General features: G+C 34.8%; 1 protein-coding gene across 1 annotated transcript in view; it reads right to left on the bottom strand.

Annotated features, from left to right (window-relative positions):
• The window catches only part of mindy4 (MINDY lysine 48 deubiquitinase 4), a 68,366-nt gene extending 48,136 nt beyond the window's left edge, over positions 1-20,230 (bottom strand). Inside the window, exons 1-5 of the mRNA XM_028804184.2 lie at positions 20,014-20,230; positions 19,445-19,564; positions 15,584-15,813; positions 8,851-9,133; positions 7,373-7,677 (exon numbers count right to left, since the gene is read on the bottom strand). Coding sequence (XP_028660017.2) covers positions 7,373-7,677; positions 8,851-9,133; positions 15,584-15,813; positions 19,445-19,564; positions 20,014-20,082 — 1,007 coding nt within the window. The 5' untranslated portion in view covers positions 20,083-20,230. The remainder of the gene's footprint in view (positions 1-7,372; positions 7,678-8,850; positions 9,134-15,583; positions 15,814-19,444; positions 19,565-20,013) is intronic.
• Positions 20,231-22,520: the final 2,290 nt, after the last annotated feature.

Below are 22,520 nucleotides of genomic sequence, written 5' to 3'. Positions count from 1 at the left end.
AACCTCAACATCGTGGCAGGCGGCGGATTTACGGCCGCAAAAATTCAAAGAGAAAGGCGACTTTGATTAAAGGTCTAGAGGCCTGAAAGGCGATTTCGACTACAGCTCGAGGCCTAATTACGCATTCATTCAACACACCTATATCAAGTTTGTGGTGCTTATACTTATTACTATTCCACTCGTGCCCGTTTCATCTTACGTTGTCGAAACAGGCTCTTTCTGTAGTGTATTTTATATATATATATATATATATATTATATACATATACACACATACATATATATATATATATATATATATATATATATATATATATATATATATATATATATATATATATATATATATATATATATACATATACATATACACACATACATATATATATATATATATATATACACACATATACATATATGTAGATAGATAGATAAACGAGAACTAAAGAAAGAATTACATCACATAGTACAGTCAGTTTTGTAAGTATTTGGACAGTGACACAAATTTCATAATTTTGGCTATGTATGCCACAACAGTGGATTTGAAATAAAGCAATAATTATGTGATTGAAGTGTAGTCTTTCAGCTTTAATGTAAAGGGTTTACCAAAAATATTGTATGAGCCTTTTAGGAATGACAGACATTTTTATACATGGTCCCCTATTTTCAGAGGCTCAAAAGTATATGGACATTTGACTGACAAACTGTTCCATAGCCAGGTGGGAGCAGTTCCCTCATAATTTCATTAACTACTAAGTAGGTAAAAAGACTGGAATTGATTCCAAGTGTGGAATCTGTATTTGGAGGCTATTACCATGAGGGCCATAGAACTGTCCATGAAAGTAAAAACAGTCCATCATTAGGCTGAGAAAATAAAACAAACCCTCTATAGAGATAGCAGAAACACGAGGATAGGTCAAATAAGCCATTTGTTACATTCTTAAAAAGAAAGAGCACACTGGTGAACTCGCCCCTTCACAACATTTAGCCAAACCTAAACCTATCATTGCCAAAGTCTACAATCAAGAGAAGACTTCATGAAAGTAAAGACAGGGTTTACCACAAGGTTCAACCCACAGGTAAACCTCAAACATAGTAAGGACAGATTAGACTTTGCAAGAAAACATTTTTTAAAAACCTGTCCAGTTCTGGAACAATTTTCTTTGGGCAAAGGATTCTAAGATCAATATATACCAAAATGTTGGAAAGAGAAGAGTATGGAGAAGAAAAGAAATGGTTCAGGATCCAATGACTACCACAACATCTGTGAAACATAGTGGAAGCAGTTTTATGGCATGATCATGCATGGCTGCAAATGGAAGTCAGTCACTGGTATGTATTGATGATATGACTGCAGGCAGATAGGGCAGGATGAATTCTGAAGTGTATACTGCTATACTATCTGCTGTGATTCAGCCAAATGCTACAAAACTGATAAGATGACACTTCACAGTACAGATGAACAATGAGCCAAAACATGCTGTGAAAGCAAATCAAGTGCTTTTCAACATAAAGTATTGGAAGATCCTTCAATGGCCAAGTCAATCAACTGATGTCAACCCAAGTGGACATGCACTTCACTTGTTGAAGTCAAAAACTGATGACAGTAAGTCCAACAAACAAGCAGTAACTGAAGACAGCTGCACTAAAGGCTTGGCAAAAACACTAGGGAGGAAACACGGCACTTGAAGATGGCAATGGGTTCCACACTTCAGGTGGTGATTGACTGTAAAGGATTTTCAACCAAATATTGAAAATGACCACTATATTTATGATTATGTTAGTTTGTCTAAATATTTTTGAGCCTCTGAAAATAGGGGCACCATGTATAAAAATGTCAGTCTTTTTTAAAGCAGCTCATACAATATTTTTGTTAAACCCCTTGAATTAAAGATGAAAGTCTATACTTCAATCACATCTTGATTGCTTTGTTTCAAATCCATTGTGGTGGTGTAGAGAGCCAAAATTATGAAAAATTGTGTCACTGTCCAAATAGTAGTGGACCTGACTGTAAATCAAATATTTTTGTAGGCTGGTGTGGTAGGTACTGAACAGTATGCTTCCATTGCTGTATGTACATTTTACACCTAAAACATTGTTACAAATATAATCAGATAGATAGACAGACCGAAAGACAGACAGACAGATAGAACTTTATTTGTCACAAGAAGTAAATGTAGCTTTTTACAGAAGTTCATTAAATAAACAGATCCATATATTTATATAAATAAACACACCAGATTGAATAAAAAGAAAGAAAATCATGTCTTTCAAGACATGCTTCTGATAAGTGTCTAAAATGTCACTTCAGAGAAAAAAATCTTAAAGGAATTGAATTTTTATACCTCTCAATGTCCCTCTGCTACAAATCTTCTGCTAAGTTTGACAACCGGGGGGGTAGCTGAAGCAGATTCCCTTATGAGTGTTAGTGAACATGAACAACCACCAAACAATGGAGGCATGTAGGTATTCATAATCTTAATTGTTTATCTTAAGGTGAATTTACTCTAATTCCAATTCCAAAAATATATGGGGACCCAGTTAACTCAGCAATCTCTTTCTTGAAATCTGGCTGCATGTGTTTTCCATTTTATATATAAATATAAATTTCAATATATGTTTCTTATAGTGTGATTGAATGTAGAGTTTAAAAGAAGGCACTTTAAATGGGATACATCCCTTGCTACAGTAGATCCTTTATGGATTCTCCTGCCTTTTCATGAATGATAGCTAAGAATGGAATAAACAGGAAATTTCTCGTCATTCTTTAAAGGAAAAGATATCTTTTCTCTTTCTAAAAATACATTATTTGCAAGAACTTATCTTAAAAATGTAAGACCTAATGCAGTTTCTGAGAAATAATACAGCTGGCAACAAGCTAAAAACATTCCTTATCTTTCCTTTATATAGTTGTGTGAAATCTGAAGTCAACATAACAAACTTAAGAACTTGCTAACAGAAAATTTGATTGTTATAGCATTCACTTAAAATATAATATTAACATAGTAAAATTTTAAATTAAAACCAATTACAAAAAATGCAATGCCTGTTTATTTAAGTAAATGAACTACAGTCCAATTTAGCATTTCTGCTTCATGTAGTAATGCTGGCCATATTATCTAAAATAATGTACTTTATTAAATACTTCAGCTGCTTGGTCTACAATTGACCTCTAATACTGGCCTTACAGGAGGACCTGGATGGCTTGTGTTGCTATTCCTGTTTAAGCAATCTGATTATGCTGAATTGTTCCTGAAATACATCTGAACAACTACTTTGTCTTGTTAGAGGATGGTGCCCAGTATTAGACCTCTTCCTTATGTGTCCCATCAGAGTTTTCACATGGAAAGCACTAGAACAGTTTGCCAAATTTTTTTGAGCTAATCCGCTGTCCCTTATGTACGCATCACACGCTGGAGGTGAAGGAGATGTCACGAAAGTTGCATTGTGCACTTACAAGCACACGACTCCAGAGATTTAAAGACCTCCATTTTTTTCATGCAAGTAATTCCTGTTGTAAACACAGTGTTTTCAATTGTTCTCTAATGAAAATAATAAAGCTGGATGTAATATAAATTAATTTCAATAGATATTTTCAAGAAATTAAATGGTAGAATGAATTATATTTGAAGGTCCTCCTGATACTATTTTTATATATTCAGGGCTTTAAAAATTGTTAAGAAAATGTAACAAAAACAATTAGTCCAAATTAAAATTTCAACTATTGTTCATTAAACTATTTACCCATATAAAAATCATATTATTAAACAACACCTGAAACTGCTGACACTTACTTAATCCCCTATGTGGAAGTTTGTAATGAATTAGAATATATGACTGATCAAAACTTCCATGGCCCTTAAATATGCCAGGAAGCGATCCATACCCAACAGAGTCTTACAGAAGAAAGACAGCCCTGTCCTACATGGTTGAATGATTCCTAAGAATGATAATAGCGTTTATTAAACTTAAGATGCATTCAGTTGTATCCTGCCTAGGCCAGGAGTATACACACAGAGTCAGACATGCTGCTAATGCCACAGAACAATACTTAATTACAGCTTAGCCACAGATCAATAAGGGCTCATTAGGGGGTAAAAATACCACCACAATTTTCTATTTCTTTATCAATGCAAATGAATAATACTTTATAGTGTGTAAGTATGTACTGTCACACACATGCATCTTGGGGCCAGCTTAAAGGCTCTTGTGGTGGTAATTCAATGGCAGCCCACAAGGTGCCCGTGCATACCAACACCTCTTCACTTCCTCCCTCTACAGACCGGATGATTGACAGACCAACCATTGATGATGTCACTTCCAGTGTCAGTCCCTCTGGACACGCCTCTTCCTGCCTGGTCTACATTTAGCTGGAAGAGTCGCCATCTTGTACAGTCTTGTCTTAGACTCATGTTGTGAGGGGTATTAATTTTTACTGAAAAACCTAATAATTTTGCACTTATAATATACGGGGTTCACGGTGTCACCCCAAATCTTCTCAATTTGTTCTATTTTTGCATTACATATCAATCTTTTATAAGATTAAAGAACATACACCAATAATAACTCAGTTTCTAATAACAACCTTAGTACTGATATTAAATGGTTCCAGTCACCAGAAGTGCAGTGTATACGATACATTCATAAGTAGCAAACCACAATACACAACATACATACTAGTTTTACACTGAATGTATAAAACACTGGATGAATCAGTTATAGAGTGGACATAAAAATTCTGTACATGCTTGTTAAAATGGCAGGTTTTTGTGGTTAATCACATCAGAACTTTCTCCACCTTTATTATGAAATTGCAACATATACAAAGAAGGTGTAAACAACTGTTTTGGGGAAAAATAAAATCTTTGCGGACCATGGCTTTTACAGCAGCATGCAACCAAAAAGATGTCAGGAAATTCCTAGAGCAACAGCTGAAGGCAATCAGAATCACTTTAATTGATGGCAGCAGCATACTAACTACTATTTAACATGAGACTGACACAGCCATATCCTTAATTATAATACGGTGTAACTGTACACACTTATACAACCAGGTATTTGTAAGTTCCTAATTTTTAAAAAAATCAGAATTGTAAAAAATATAAAAAATATCAACTTCAGAGAATAACACGAGTCACACTGTGTGTGCATTTACATAGCCAGTATATAAAAGTACTGTCAGATTAAATGTTCTATCATATTTTTGTTTGTCCTACCAGAAGACATACTGGAAGATGAAAAGAAAAAAAGAACACACAAACACACACACACTCACACCATGATCTGTAAAGGTCGACATGAACAGAACCACCCGTGTACCAATCTGTAAGTCTATGCAGCTTGTTTATTTGACCCAGTGTACTTAAATTCAAATTAAATATTACTTAAGTTGTTCGCTTTATTCTATTTATTGTTCATTTTACTTTTCATTTATTTGTATACATAATAAAAAAAGATAATGTACAGTAAACCCTTATGATTCGTGGGAGTCAAGGGTGCAGGACCCCTGCCAATGCGAAAATCTGTGAATACATTTTGCGCTCATGAGTACTGTATATTCTTGGCTTACTGCACTAACTAAGATGCAAAACATTATGAGAAAAGCAAGACAGAAGGATCACTGCACTATCAAATCATGTGTGTGAGGCTGGCTGCCAAGGCAACTATGAGTGTGTAATTCCGCAGTTCTGAACTGTAACTTTTTATAAAATTTAAAATATGTCTATGTATATTTATGGTAGTAAATTACAAAAATGATTTAATATTTCAAATACAAAAGAAATCCAACTACCGTATATACTCGCGGATAAGTTCTCCCGCAGATAAGTCGGGACTTGATTTTACAGTATAATTTCTGGTATTTTATAATGTCACTGGTATAAGTCGAATGCGGAAAACTCACGCTATTGGTACAAGGGATTATAATATGCTAATGCCCACCTGAGAGAGTAACCATGGAGCATACTGCCCTTTTTTTCTATGTGGGTGTGGCAATGCGCTGTATCAGCGCATGTTCCTAACGTCTCTCTCTCTCTCTCTATTGTGCCTACGTGACCACACGATAATACCCAAAATATTCCGAAGCAATGTTTGCACTGATTTGTGTTTTTTGTATCTCACACCCTCATACACCTTTTTTCGTAAGAGCATCCCTTATCTAGAATGGAGCGTTCGATCAGAAGAAAATATGAAGCTGGTTTTAAATTAAATGTCGTTGAAATAGATAAAGAAATCGGTAACTGCACTGCTGCAACAAAATTTGATGTGTCTGAGAAACTGATGCGAGATTGGAGGAGGCAAGAAGATGTAAAAAAAAAAATTAAGTGTCGCATTTTTGAACAGGTGTACAAGTCGGGTCTGATTTATGATCGATTTTTTGTGTTTCAAGACCCATCTTATATATGAGTATATACGGTAATTAGTAAGCACAAAATGGTAAACAATCGAGACACAGTCCAGATTCATAGATGCATATGATGGTGGTGAAGTTATAAAATTAAATCCCCTGTGAACAGCCTCCTGAAAGTTAGGTAAAGTTTTCTCTTACTGTGATGCCGATGTATGTGAAGATTTGTAGAAGATCGGAGTCCTCCCAGTTTGAAGACATTTTCCAACCCAGATGAATTCACAGGAAGAAATGGGCACAGGACAAGAACATAAATCCAAAGAAAACTGTAATCCGATGGTTGTAATTGTGATCCAACTCTGCAGTAAAGTGGTGAAGAAGAAGAAAAAAAAACACCACCGAGAGCAATCCTGCCAGCTTGTTTTGGATCATTTTTCAAAGCTAACGGCCACCTTTTTCACTCAGCAGCCCTCGTGGAAACAATTGAAAATGCCCAATGATGCAGTGATCCCAGGGTTGCTAGGATTTGCAGTCCATTTAAGTAGCAGTAGCATGGTCACAGAACTCACAAAATAATTTCCTTTTAATTATGGATGACAAACCCGCGAATCAGTGAATACACAAATCTTAAACCTGCTAATTGCAAGGTTGTAATTAGCATGTACTTCAATATATATTACTGTACAGAACAATCGGTTGTATTGTATTGTAAAAGTCTTCTGTTGAGTGATTTCCTGTGGTATCATTAAAGTGAAATTTACATGGAAGTTTACACAATATGTGGACCATTCCATATCGAATTTTTTTGTTTTCCTTTAGTTCAACTACACAATTCAGCGCAGAAAATAACTTTGGTATTGGCTTTTGGTGGTGTTAAGAATTTTCTACTTTTTTAGACTTCATATTAAGGGTAGTAGCCTTTTGTCCGGTTATATTCCTTTTTTGCATGTTATTCTTATTTGAAATTTAAAATATACAATTACTATTCAAATGGCATTATATTTTTAAAATCATGAAAAATACTAACCTTCGAATGCTTGGCATTTCCTTGAAAAGAGATTTAACTTCATTTCTCAGTTTCAAAGTATCTTCTTTAAAATCGAGTTTCTGTACCAGTTTTTGGGATGAAAGCAATGTCTTTGAGGCAGAATCTGTTTTTTTGTCCTGCGTACTCTGTAACTGTACATCTGTTTCATGAGGAAATAAGTCGTTAACAGCAGCAGTATTTGCAGGCTGAAAATGTAATTGTCTGTTGTGCACATCTTCATCTTTTGGAGGATTAGCCAAATTTGATGCTGAAGATCTCCTAAAAATTCGTTTTTTACCGCAGTCCTGATTAAAAAAGAAGAAATAATTTTATTAATGATCAATCATCTTAATAAACTAATACCAGTTTTCTTATTTTTCTTTCATTTATAAAATAAAAAAACAAAAGAAAAATTATTAATTCTATTATTTATTTATTTTAGTTATGTGCTAAATTTAAAAAACATATCAACATATGTTTCACTTAGTATACATTTGGACAGAAATGTTACTGGATGGCTGATTTAATATGTACGATTATATTTACTGGACTTGGTAGTAATGAAGTAACTGTATATTGGAAAGATATTGAAATACAGCTTCATTAATGTGATAAACCATAGGCTTTTAATGTAGTCTTTGCATTTTGGTTTTAGTCACATTTTAATCATACCATCTGAAAAATATTTAGTCAAAACAATTATTAAACTATTTTGTTATTGTCACTCTTGCATTGAATTACAGTTTTTGAAATTACTTGTGTACTCTTTTTTTGTAAGGAAAAGATGCAACTTTTAGAAACAAAACAAAAAAGTTGATATTTTTCTACTGCTAATTCCACCTTTTTTAGTTTGGGTCAAATTGTTATTATATACATGCAAATAATCATTAAAGAAAAAAAAATAAAAGAGAAACAGTTATATACATGAGTAAATAACCCTATTTTAGTTTAATTGCATGTTTCCAATAAAAAAAAAAAAACTTCAGAGATAAGATATTTACATGCCAGGTACTTAAGATCTTTAAATGTGTTATTGTGCAGTTAAGGCAGTTTGGCAAAAATGTTACTTTTTTGAGATTTAAGTTGCTTCCTTCTACTCTTTATAGCTATCTGTCAGCTGCATACCTCTAATGCAATGCTATACTTTGTTCATGTTAACAGCTTTAATCTGTTTCATAACCTGCTTATTCCATGTACAGTCATGAAGAGACATACTGTATACCACTGCACCAGTACATGAACAGCAAGCAGTAGCTTCTAGTTACACAGTCTTATTTGCAGTAAGCTAATATATGATTAATGAGTCTGAGTAGTGTTTTTTTCTTTTTTTTTTAACTGAAATTGTGGCAAAACAATATTATTCTTAAAGTTCAGAAAATAAACTAACCAGTTCCAGATGATTTCAAAATCTTTATATACTGTAGTTAAGACAAAAGATCACTTGCAAATTTATAGTAATGTAAATACTGTATACTTACATCTTGGGAACTAGAAATGGGTCCTGCCATCATACCACGCAGTGGGCGAGTTGATCTTTGCTTCTGAAGTTCTGCAAAAGCATTTTTTACTTCACCAGTACTAAAAGCAGACCTGACACCTTCATTGTCATTTGCTGAAGACATAAACTTTGGCAGATTTTCCCATTCACCTTCTGAAGATGGCTCGCTGCTGCCAGCCTGCAGTATTGCAGCCTTAATGTACCCTGGGGAAGTTTTGAAAGGAGCTTTTGTGTAGGAGATGTGTGTTTTGTCATCAGCAGACCTAAAACACATATATCAAAAGCAATAAAACTGGCATACAGATAATAATTAAAAGAGAGTGCAAACATACATAAAAGAGAACTGCAAACATCTACTTGAATGTACAGTGGCTTTATAATGGTTTAACAAAGGGAAATCAAGAAAAGATTAAACATCATATTGCAAGAGTAAGAGCTAAGTCCTTTTAAAAAAATAGCAGAGTCAGAATTGATACTTGGCTGGGCAGGTAGGATCACATACGCTTTACTTTTCACTAAAAAAGTAACATCTGTAGCGATTACTACAGCACACAGTGGGGAAAAAAATACTGATATATATAATTAATAAAATAACACAATTGTTAGCTTGAGAAATTATATTGTGATTGTCTTTTATTAGTGTTTGATACAGAAAAAAAAATTCATATAGTTTAAGGAGGCTGTAACAGAAACAACCAAAGACAGAACACTAGACTTTCATAGGGGACATGCAAACAGCTACTTTAGATTCTCCCTCAGCCTTACTTCTATATCTTTGTAATGTGGATGGAAAACCCGAATACAGAGAATAAGCAATGTGAACTCAATGACTGCGCAAGGATTCAAAGCCAGTCTCTTGAAGCTGTGAAGTAGAAGCACTAACCACTGTGCTGCCCACATTCAAAAGACAAGGTTTAAAATTCTAATCTTTAAACAACTGTTTTTTTTATTTTTTTGCTGCAATGTTTCAGCAACAGGCAGGAATTGCAATATCCAGCATTCTGCAAGGCCTGTATGTTGCCAGTCAGCATTCAGTATGAGAAAGAATGGAACACCAGGGTTAATTCAAACCTTTGGCACAACTGAACAGGATGCACCAGAAAAACCCTTTCACATTGTGTGGGATTTAAAACACTATTTTGCAGTGACATCTACTGGTCAAAAAATGAAACACAGCCACAAGCTCTGGTTCTCAAACTCCTGAGGGCCCAAATGGCTATAAGTTTTTGTTCCACTCCAACTTCTGTTTTTAATTGGACTCCTAATTTAATTAAGAAAGCTATTCTCTCTCATCTTATGTATTGTGGGGTCAATGTACAAATGGCTAAGCTTGTTAACTTTTTAGTAGAATCTACCAAACATTTGCAGTACCTGTGGATAGTGAGAAGTTATGCAAAATGGCACCTTTTATTGACTAATTAGAAAGATTACAATATGCAAGCTTACGAGGCAACTCCATAATGGCTAACACGGTGCAACACCCTAGTACTACAGTGAGGATAATTTTGTAACTTTTTCATACATTTTCATCATTATCCTACTTTTCATTCCTATTTAAAGTATCTATCTATCTATCTATCTATCTATCTATCTATCTATCTATCTATCTATCTATCTATCTATCTATCTATCTATCTATCTATCTATCTATCTATTTAAGGTGTTCTGCTTCTTTATTCCATTATTTAATAACATTTTACTGGGTCTGATATTGAAACAATAGCAGTTTTTCACTATTCAGATGTCTACTCTGCTCCTTGGTAATTGTCATTATTAAGATAGAATTAAGGAAGAAAACTACACAAAAAGGTAAACTAATAGAAAAACTACAATATATAATAGTAATTTAAATGATAAATAATTATTTATCACTGCCACCCTGCTGGCCACTGCGAAGAGTTGATTCTGCAATAAAATAAAATAAAAATAAAAAGAGGAATAACCTTGGAGGTCATTCATCACCCCGAAAGCGGATAGTAGACATCACGTAGTATATGTGTTCCAAATTTCAGGTCAACAGGTCAAACGGTTTGCAAGCTACAGGTGATTTAAAATCCTGGACAGACAAACGAACAGCCACAGTAGCATATTATATATAAAGATATTATAGTCTCTACCTCTACAAATAAACCTCTAAATTGTTGATCTGTGGTACTTATTATTAGAGCTGTTGATTAATTGCTGTTAACATTTGTGATTAATGCGTTAAAACTTTGTGCAAATAATTTTTTTAACGCAACCCCTAAATGTGTTCTTCACACCTAATGAAGCAGTGCAAAAATGAATCCAAATCTACTAATAGCCCTTGAGAATTTCCTACACTGTTTTTTGATAATGGTCTACATGAACAGATGCCAGTACAGTCTCCACTAGTCCTTTGTAATATGGGATCATTCTGTACTGGAACATAAAATACCTAGTATTGTATTGAATCAGTAAGAGACACAATTTGACCCGTATTTTCATCACATTGTGCAATATTGCAGAACATCCATAACAAGACACTATATGAAGTGATGTATGCTAATGCAAATTTGCCCTTGAAACATAACAGGCTTTCAAGGGTATAAGTGTGAGACAGAATGTCAGTGGGACAGCCCTGTCCCTGGCGACAAATGCATTTGCCCTGGACCTTTTTCAGTCACCATGGAGGGGTAGCTGACCTGAAATAGCACGGTGCAGGTGCTACCCATGTCCGAGCAGCTAAAGAGCAGATGACACAGAGTGGAATTGCTCGATTCCCTAAACTTACACTTCCCCCAAGGCAAACAAAATATGTTGTTGTTGTTGAATTAATAGTATGTCACCTACTGTAGCCTACATTATAATCTACATAACCTATAGTATACTGTAACCAATAAAACTAGGTAATACCATACTCAGAGCAAATTGATCATGCTAATATTTATAACCATCGAGGTTGAAAGTTAAGATAGCTAGACTTATTTAATAATTCATAAATGATAAATTCTGTGAAAATGCACAATTCAAAACATCTAAATAAATAACCATATCAGATAATATATATATTTTTTAGTCTATTCTTTGCTATTTAAAAACTTAATCTACATACATTTTCAATTTAATTAATGAGTTCTCCTGTAGAGTTGAGTCGAGTGTATCATGCAGTTAAGTACATCCATCCATTATTCAACCCACTATATCCTAACTACAGGGTCACGGGGGTCTGCTGGAGCCAATCCCAGCCAACACAGGGCACAAGGCAGGAAACAAACTCTGGGCAGGGCGCCAGCCCACCGCAGGGCGCATATGCACACACACACCAAGCACACACTAGGGACAATTTAGAATCGCCAATGCACCTAACCTGCAAGTCTTTGGACTGTGGGAGGAAACCGGAGTACCTGGAGAAAACCCACACAGACACGGGAGAACATGCAAACTCCATGTAGGGAGGACCCAGGAAGCGAACCCAGGTCTCCTTACTGCGAGGCAGCAGCGCTACCCACTGCACCGCTCCAGTTAAGTACACCCTAAGCTATAACAGTGCTAATTGCACACAGAAGCTGAACAATGATTTTACGTTTCCGTTGTTTAATATTTAATTGTTTTTGTAATCTCAACTCAAAACTTTCCTCTTCTACGAACTTTTGTCTTCTGTGTAATTTTTTTTTTTTTACTCTGTATGTAAAGCGACCTTGGGTTTGTGAAAGGAGCTACATATTTGCAACTTATTATTATTACTAAAAGTTTTAATTGTTCAACTATTCGCAGGTTAAAACTTTTTGAATTGAATGAAACCCTTCTTATTACTTTTGAGCACTGAAAATTGTGAAAAAGCTAGTGTTTGCTAAGTTTTCAAACCATAGCTCCTGGATTGACTGCTAACAAAAATTTGTGCAGACCAATTTTAAAATATTAATAAGGGTTATATATCTGGAACATTTAATATTAAGACAGAAAACAAATGTATAATTCCAACTTGTCAATACTAATATACAATACCTATAAAATACAGTTCCCACCGAAACTATTAGAATGACAAGGACAATTATTTATTTTTGCTATAAACTGAAGAGATTTGGGTTTGAGATTGAAAGATAAATAAAAGATGACAGTTCAGATTTTCAGATTTTATTTCCTGATATTGACATCTAGATGTCTCAAACAATATAGAAGATAGCACCTTTTGTAGGAGACCACCACATTATTTAGGTGTAGTATAGGAACAGCTAGTCTTAAACTACATTAAAGTAAATCACACATAATATTTGGTTACGTATCTCTTGTTTGAAATAACCGCATCAAGCCTGCGCCTCACTGACATCACCAATTGGTTGTTTAAATCTTTCGTTCTGCTTTTGTACTGCAGCCTCTTTCAGATGTTGTTTGTTTCAGTGTTTTTTTTCCCTTTAGTCTCCTCTTCATACTCAATTGGGTTAAGGTCTACTGATTGACTTGGCCAGTCTAAAACATTCCAGTTTTTTCCCCCCTGAAAAAGTCCTTTGTTGAGTTGGCAGCATATTTGGGACCATTGCCTTACTACATGACAAAGTTTCTCTTGATTAGTTTGGTTGCATTTTCTCTTTAAATTGACAGACAACATTTTTCTGTACAGGTAAACTTCTAAAGTCATTCCACTGCTACCATCATGAGTTAAATCATCAATAAAGATTAGTGAGCCAATTCCAGGAGCAGTCAAGCAAGTTGAAGCCATGACACTACCTCCACTGTTCTTAACAGATGAGCGTGTATGTCAGATCCTGTCTTCCTCTAGATTTTGGCCTTTCCATCACCTTGGTAGAGGTTAACCTTGGTCTCACTGGTCCGTAAAACTTTGTTCCAGGACATTTGTATCTCATCTCTCTACTTTTTTGCAATTTACGACCTGGCTATCTGATTCTTACTACTGATCAATGGTTTGCATCTTGTGGTATGGCCTCTATATTTCTGCTCTTAAAGTCTTCTTCAAACAGTGGATTGCGATACCTTCACCACAGCACCAGAGGTTGCTGGTGATGTCACTGACTGTTGTATTTGGGTATTTCTTCACACACCTCTCACAATTGTTCTGTATTCTGCTGTTCAATTTGTGCTCTCAGTACATCAGTGGTTTCTTTCGTTTTCAAAACATTCCAAATTGTTGTATTGGCTATGCCCAATGTTTGTGCAATGCCTCTGACTGATTTTCACTATCTTTTGAGCTTCAAAATGGATGGTCCCATATACTGCTCTCTCGTGTTGGTTTATCCTTTTTAACAACAAATGCAGCCTTCAGAGGTGAGAACCAGAGCTAAAACTAAAAGTGCACATTGACGGCAACTTGCAGTTTAAACAGTCTAACAGGACAGACCTGGGGAACAAAGAGCACATGTTGGTAACATGTTCCTATGCATTTGCTTGTCTAAAAATTGTGTAGTCTGTTACAAAAGGTGCTATCTTCTGTATTGCTGAACTAAATGTCACTACTGGGTAATATAATCTCAAATTCTGAATTCCCATTTCAAGTTTATTTTTCGATTTCAAACCCTAATGTCTTCAGTGTGTATTAAAATAAATGAATTGGCTTTGCCATTTCAATTCTTTTGGAGGGTACTGTAGGTAAATTTTAAACAATAAATCCTGAACTACAAAAAATATTGTGAAAAAAGTTTAATTGAGTGTAATCCACCTAATTTAAGGTGTACATAAGAGATTTAATGATTTATTTCATGAGGCTGAAGTACATAATAAATAAGAACAGCTTCATTAAATATTTGAAACAATAATATATATGCTTTAATTTAAATGTTTAAAAATTCTCAATTGTAATAGAAATATCATTTTTCATCCTCAAAAAGAGAGGCCAATAGAGGGCTTGATCTTCAGTAAAGAATCCAAAATCAAAATAACATCATAATCTCAATCATTGACCTTCAAATAGTCTAAAATGATACCTTACTTTATATACTACGTTTGTCATTTTAACCTTCTAAGTGTGGCTCTTAGGAGGGCTAGGGCCAATGGTAAAGAATCAAATATCAAATTATTATCATATTCATGATCAGCAACCTCAAAACAGCATAAAAAGACATAACACATGCCTATATTACTGATCATCATTTTTTCAAAATTTTATGAAAAGGAGTAACTTTGACCCCTCATATCCCATTAGTGGGAGAACCAGTGGGGTCGGATGATGTAGCAAGCACAACTTTAAGTCCTTGTGATCATTTTTGTTATAGTCACATATTGGTTTCTTCTTCAGCAAATGAGTGTAATTAAAAAATAAAGAACATACAGTTCAAAAAAAGGCCTAAGATTAATTTTTTTCTGAGTCTAGAGGGCCAATACTAAGAGAGAACTCCAAAAAGCTTGACATTTTGCATAACTAGACATCAAGATGCAGTTAGCGGTATATCGTTTGTGGGTGCTTTTTGAAACAGAAAAAAAAGTGATTTCTAAGCATTAGTAATTCTTAAGAACATAATAATTCTAGATTCAGCGGGTTGGAAAATGGATGGATAAAAATTCTAAGAATATTGTGTCAGAGTCATGCTGCATCTTCTGCAGCAATTCTCAAATCTTTGTGGACAACAAAAACTAGTAACCCTTTATACTGTCTTAAAGATATATTTCTTTATCTATGGAGGTCACTAACTGTATTTTGTACTGAACCACTCTTGTGACAGGCTCCATCCTAAAACTGAGGTAAAATAAAATCCTACTGAGTATGAAGCTATAATGACAGACACACATTATTTTCTCCATACCTTCCAAAATCTGTTTTACTCTGTTCGGAAACAGCTGTGCTTCCACCTGTCTCATCATCAGCAACATCAGACAACTGCACACTCAGTGCCCCTGCAGGCTTGGATTTCACCTTTGTTTTTTGTTGAACAAAAAATAAATCAGTCTCTGCTGTTGGAATAGTTTGTTGAGTAGTTTCCATTAAATGTTTTACAATAATTTCCAGCATTGCTTTAAGTTGGACTTTCTGGACCTAAAATATAAACATGAAATAAAAAAAGTATCAAAACTTTGTTTGGAAATATAGGTTTGAGATTATTCAACCTTTCTTTTTTCATAATAACAGAACTCTTTGTTCATGTAGTTTGCTTAGTAATATGAATTATTAACTCTATTTAGTACAAACAAGTTTAATTTATCAAAGGAAGAAAAACAACACTGTTTTTTCTTTATAATTGCACAACCTTTAAAATCTGATAAGCTCCCACAGAGTTTTACATATTTTGTTGTTTCTGTGTTTGAATCTGAAGTAGAAACCAGTTATTATTTTATTAACCTCTTCTAAGATTGTGATCTCAGCATGATCAGCAGGGGGGCTTACGTGACTCGATCTTTAGAGCAGTGTTGGCTAGGGATATGTGCCTCTCGTAGGGCTACCCACTGCCAACTAGTCTGGAGAGAGGGGCTAAACAAAAAATGTTATAATTTGATACTAAGAAATACTCTACTTAAATCTCTGAGACTAATATTAACAAATATACTTTTGGAGTAGGGCCTGGAACTTATGATCCCATGTAAGTGTCTGGTGGTAAGGTAAACCACGTAGCTTTGCTCAGATTCAGCCCAAAGAAATTGCACAGAGCTCCTATATGGGCTCATTAAAGTGGCAATGCCAGTTAGGTGAAAGGCAAGGGAAAGACAAACCAATCTTTTGTGGCATGGTACTACTTAGCCAGAAAAGGAGCTGTGGGAGGTTAAAAAATACTAGAAATAGCAAGACTCATTACCAACACACAGCACTGGCACTAGAAGCAAACTGAAGGGTGATCTTTCTTTTATTTTGGAGGTGCTTCACAGGAGGATGATTATAGACACAGGCCTCAGGCTGTGTATAGTACAGTTGGAAATTGTGTTAATGGACAATTATTCATCATGTAATTTGATTGAGGCTGTATGTTCATAATGTTCACAGACATATTCCAGTTCAGGGGACTCAAGACTGCATATTTGCAGATACAATTTTGTTTTTGCCCTGTATAGACTGTGATCTCTGGTATGCTCTAGAATAGTTCACAGTTGAGTATTATGCGGCTGGATTAAGAATTAGCAAGAATTACCAAATTTCAAATCATGACCCTTTCATGGAAAAACAGCTGCAGGTTTAGAGTAAGCAGCTACAACAGTTAGGGAAGTTCAGGTGCTTTTTCAACAGTCATGGTAGAGGCAATTGTGAGACTGACCAACAAATCAATGTAGTGGCTGTAGTTTTGCAAATGTTGGACCAAACCACAATGGTGAAGTTAGAGAAGTCTGAAGACAAACTTCTGACTTACTGGTCAGCCTACATCCTCATCATTACCTATGGTCTTGAGATCTGGTTAGTAACTTAAAGAAAGAGATTGCAAGTACAAGTAGCCAAAATGAGGTTAATGTACAAGGTGAATAGTCTCAGTGTCCATGACAGTGAGGAACTGTGTGCAATATGGCATTATCTAGGAATAGAAGTGCTGCTTCTTAAAATTTAGAGGAGCCTTACTAGGTTGTTTGGGCATACAGTTAGGATGCCAACTTGGCACCTTCCACTGGAGGTATACAAGGCATGGCCCAATGGGAGAAGACCAAGGGACAGACTTAAGATATACTGGAGGGATAACATCTTGTTTGTCCTGGGATCATTTGGGTGCTTTCCAAGAAAGTCTAGAGAAAGTTGCCAAGGACAGAGGGGACTGGTCAGTCCACCACAATGTGCTGGTACTGCATCCTTCACCAAAAAAAAAAGTGGAAAGAAAATAATGAGGAATGTTTTATTCGATTCGATTCATAAAGCTTTTCACAAAACGCCTCATCAATGGACAATGTCATTTTCCTTTATTTATAAATTAAATAGTTAAAAATAAACACCGTTTAGGCCTAAATTTACTTGGGTACATTACACTATATTGAAAATGACACAACTCATTGACGAAGCCCTACTTTATAAAAAAAAATAAGTGAATCATTTCTTTAAACAAGTCAGTAAATTCTCTTTGTCTATGTGAGATTTCACTCTGTGGTAGAGAAGTTCAAATGAAAGTTTCAAAATGAAGAGATATGTCATTGTAAACAACAAAAAAATCTGATCTTAGACAAGCACAACAGAAATTATAAAACCATTTCAAAGGCACTAAACACAATTTAGAATCCACAGCAAAGTTGCTGTGACCAGTACGAATAAAGCAAAATATTTTGTATCTTATTTTTTAAATATTTCCTGTCTTTAGCAAAAGGGTTTGTGAAGAAAATAAGTGACTCACAAATAAAAGTATTCATGTAATTCATTATATTCATAGAATATGAGGCAGTTAAATATAACAACAGAAAAGGACTAAATAAATTTTAAGGCTCTCTATCTATGTATTATATTGGAAGGATTCTGAATAAGACAAAATGAAGAAATAAGCTAAAAATCACAGCACACTGAGTCTAGTATTGGCACTAAAGTTTTAAGAAGTGAGAGAAGATCCCACATTTAATTACATGTAATGTCACTGCTACTATTATTACACTATATATATATATATATATATATATATATATATATATATATATATATATATATATATATGGCGGCACGGTGGCACAGTGGGTAGTGCTGCTGCCTCGCAGTTGGGAGATCTGGGGGCCTGGGTTCGCTTCCCGGGTCCTCCCTGCATGGAGTTTGCATGTTCTCCCCGTGTCTGCGTAGGTTTCCTCTGGGCGCTCCGGTTTCCTCTCACAGTCCAAAGACATGCAGGTTAGGTGGATTGGCAATTCTAAATTGGCCCTAGTGTGTGCTTGGTGTGTGGGTGTGTTTGTGTGTGTCCTGCGGTGGGTTGGCACCCTACCTTGTTTCCTGCCTTGTGCCCTGTGTTGGCTGGGATTGGCTCCAGCAGACCCCCGTGACCCTGTGTTCGGATTCAGCGGGTTGGATAATGGATGGATGGATATATATATATATATATATATATATATATATATATATACACACACACACATATACACACATCACAAACAGAGAACTTGAATCCAATCAAAAAATCTCTGGAGAGACCAGAAAATACTGTAGCTGTCCACCAAAGGCATCCAAACTGAGAGAACTTGAGAGGATCTGCACAGAAGAATGGCAGAAACTCCCCAGGTGTACACTGCTTGTTGCATCACACCCAAGAAGACTCCTAGCTGTTAGCACTGCCAAAGTACTGAGTAAAGGGTCTGAATGCTTGTCTTGATGTGATATTTCAGTTTTTTACTTTTCATAAATTTGCAAATATGTCTAAAATCCTGTTTTCATTTTGTTATGCTGGGTATTGAATTGTGTTTGATGAGTGAAACATTAATTTAAAGGCTGCAACAAAACTAAATGTGAAAAAAGTGAAGAGGTCTGAAAATTTTCTAAGGAAGATGAAATAAAATTACTGTCTCTTTATTTCAGTTAAACAAAGAGTAAAGTACTAAAAATATGCTTAGAACAATGCAATGGAACAAAGTAAATATACAGTATATAGCCATTAGAACTTCTATACCTTTCAAACTATTATAATAAAATGAAAAACACATGCATAAAAAGCATAATGAATAATATTGGAAATTAGGAAGTAGAGGGCAATTCTAGAACTACACTTTGTTATTCCTCTAGTTTATATTACCTTGTTTTTCTTATACAGTGAATCCAGATGTAATATTTTGCGAAGCTCATTTCTGTTATTAATACTTAAATCAGTGCGTGGAAGTTCTTCATCCATGCACATAATAGTTTTCTTCAGTCCCTGAAAAAATAAACAGCATAGGCAAATGTTTAAAAAGTACCTAGTTAAGACTGCTTTTCGGTTAAGAGTATCGTTCAATCCTGTAACAAAGTAAATACAACTGCATTGTTATATTCATAACCCTATTATGATTCAACCACTAATATTCATTATCGATTCGTTCGTTCATTCATTCATTCACTCATCCAATCAATCGGGCATTATAGTCATTTTTACCCGTCCATTTCTAAAGGTGCTATACAAATTAACAGATTAAACCTTTAAGGTGTTACTATAATAGGCTCCGATGAATCATCTGCATTATTACATGTAAATCAGGACCATATCATGCGACAAAAGATAATGACAAAAGAACTAACGGTTAAAACATCGTACTTTTGCATAAAGTATTAAATATGCCGGCAGCAGCTGTTATAACATACAGTACTTGTATACTGCACAGTTTTTACCTTTCGACTGAGATATTCTCTTACTAACGATGCAGCCACTTCTTCCACAACAGTATTTCCGTTATCCATGTTAATAGATCATCTGTAAATATTTCCTTTGGAAAAATAAAAACAAACCGAAAATCGCAGCAGTCATTCGTATTTAATTAACGGCACCATATTTCCAACGATCTGCATTTAAATTGCACGCATACTGTTATCACTTCCACCTATTCAAAACCGGCAGTAGCCAGCGGAAGTTCCGCCTTCCAGGTGCCCATTTGACGTCTTGAAAGTCAGTTAAGTGAAATTTGCTTTATGATTGGCCCTTGCACAAGTCCATCGCATTTTAACAAGGGCTGTGCTTCTGTTGCCATGGTGAAGCGTTGTCAGTCGAGTGAGTCAGACAGTAATTAGTTTGCCTTTGACAGGACGTTTAAAAACGATACGGAAAGGATTAAAAATAAAGCGCGATTAAAATTTAATACAAACTACATTTTAAAGCATTATTTTAGTTGGTATGATTTATACGATATGACTCTTTTTACCTCTTTCTTTCTTAATAATGGACATTTATGCAAATATACAAATACTTAAAATCATCTACCAGCACTGGGTCAGTGAAGGTAAAAACGTTTCTTGCCGAGTATAAATATTTATTCGATATACAAGCGAACCGTAGGAATGAGTCTGAAACAATGGAAATGAAAGAAAACTAACGTTTAAACTATATGAAGTAGTAGTATATAGTAGTCCGCTCCAGCAAGGAGAATTTCTGGTCGCGCATCAGAAATGCGTACTTATTCTAAACCAATCGCACACAATCAAGACATAAGTCTAATACAAGAAACCCCTGAAAACAAATGTTGGTTCCACAATACCCACCAGTCAAACACTAACTGTAAACCAAAACACCCAGAACAATACAACAAAGATAACAACCTGGATAAGGAACAGTGCATCTCTTTCACAATCTCACTTAGCCCATCTATTTTTACACACCAGGATCGTAAAGGGCTTTGCATATTTCTCCAAAAACTAGTACAAAACAGAAATCCAGATGTGACTGACGTCAGTTCTTTAAAAAGAACGTCCCTTTCAAACGAAGACAACTTACGGTCACTAAGTCGTGTAATACTTACTGGAAACCTGAGCATCCAAAGAAATCCACAGTGAACATGCAAACCGCATGCAACAAGTTTTGAAGTTGCAAGCCAATATTCTACCATGCTGTTATAGTGTATGGCTGATATACGCATTCGGTGTTTATTGTACTAATTATTTATTTCAGTTTATAATGGTAATCAAATACCTAATGCTCAAAGTGAACATTGTTATAGGTTAATTGTCAACAGATACTGCAAAGATAACCAAAAATAAATATTTGCCCTGAAAGTCACTTTGAGTTGCAAGATGTTTTCACTGATTCTTTTTTGAAAACTTTTATTAAAACTATGACAAATTCATTGAAGTTTCCTGATGCCAGTTTTTAAGTCCTGCTACAAAATTTTTCAGTTGACTTACAATCAAAACTTTTACACTTTATGATATTGTTTTGCCTTTGCTTAGTTAGTTTGTTAATTTATCTTTGTTGTTCACAAGTGGAAATTTGCTTTCATCCAGTCAGCAGCATACAGGAGCACATCTCTACATACAAGACATGCAACTTACGTCTCTTTTCCCCAGTGATGATGAGGAGCCTAAGAGCCTGCGCTCTTTAGCAGCTTTATGGAATAATGATGCCTCCAAGGAATCTACCACTAAAAATAACATTGAACAGACAGTAGTAGTTTAGGGTGTGCCAATTGTTTTACTTTGCCTAAACACTATGCAAAGGATTTTGCAGTTATACAGCTGTATTGTAGTACATTCTTTAAGCATTTAATTTCTTCCTAGTATTATTCCCTATTTTCTGTGCAGTGACTGGGAAATGTGGCAGGTTTAATTTAGTCTCATATAATCACTGCATTTTGTGATCAAACAAAATGTTAATAATATTGTAAAATAAGGTATAGAGAAATACTGTACTTTAAATCTAAAAAAGGTGCAGAAATAAATCCATGAATGCCCAGTAGAGGTCAGCAAAATATTATAAATGCAGCAAATTTTTTTTTTCTTTCTAGCTGGTAAAATAGTACTGTAATTTTATTAGTACATCAGATATAGATAACAGCTTGCAATGATAGTACAGATTTGTATTTTAATACTATTAAGTCTGTATTATTATCTATAGTAAGAAAATAGTACTGATAGTTAAGTTTATGGAAACATCAGTTATGATGACAAGAATAACAGTTAAGAAAAAGAAATTAAAAAGGAAACAATGATCACATCTCTCTGACCCAGAATATTAAAAAAATAAAAATATATATTTTTTATGTCTAATATTTAGGAGTTTACTGCATAGTTAATATAACTAAGTGAGCTTCTTTAAGTGAAATTCAAACATTCCACAAATAGCATACCTGAACTCCTCAATCACATCCTGAAGGGCCGCAGTGACTGCAGATTATTTGCTTTAATGAATT

Source organism: Erpetoichthys calabaricus, chromosome 6 (genome assembly GCF_900747795.2).
Source record: "Erpetoichthys calabaricus chromosome 6, fErpCal1.3, whole genome shotgun sequence".
In the NCBI taxonomy this organism is placed as follows: Eukaryota; Metazoa; Chordata; class Cladistia; order Polypteriformes; family Polypteridae; genus Erpetoichthys; species Erpetoichthys calabaricus.
This window is presented reverse-complemented; position numbering and strand designations above follow the sequence as displayed.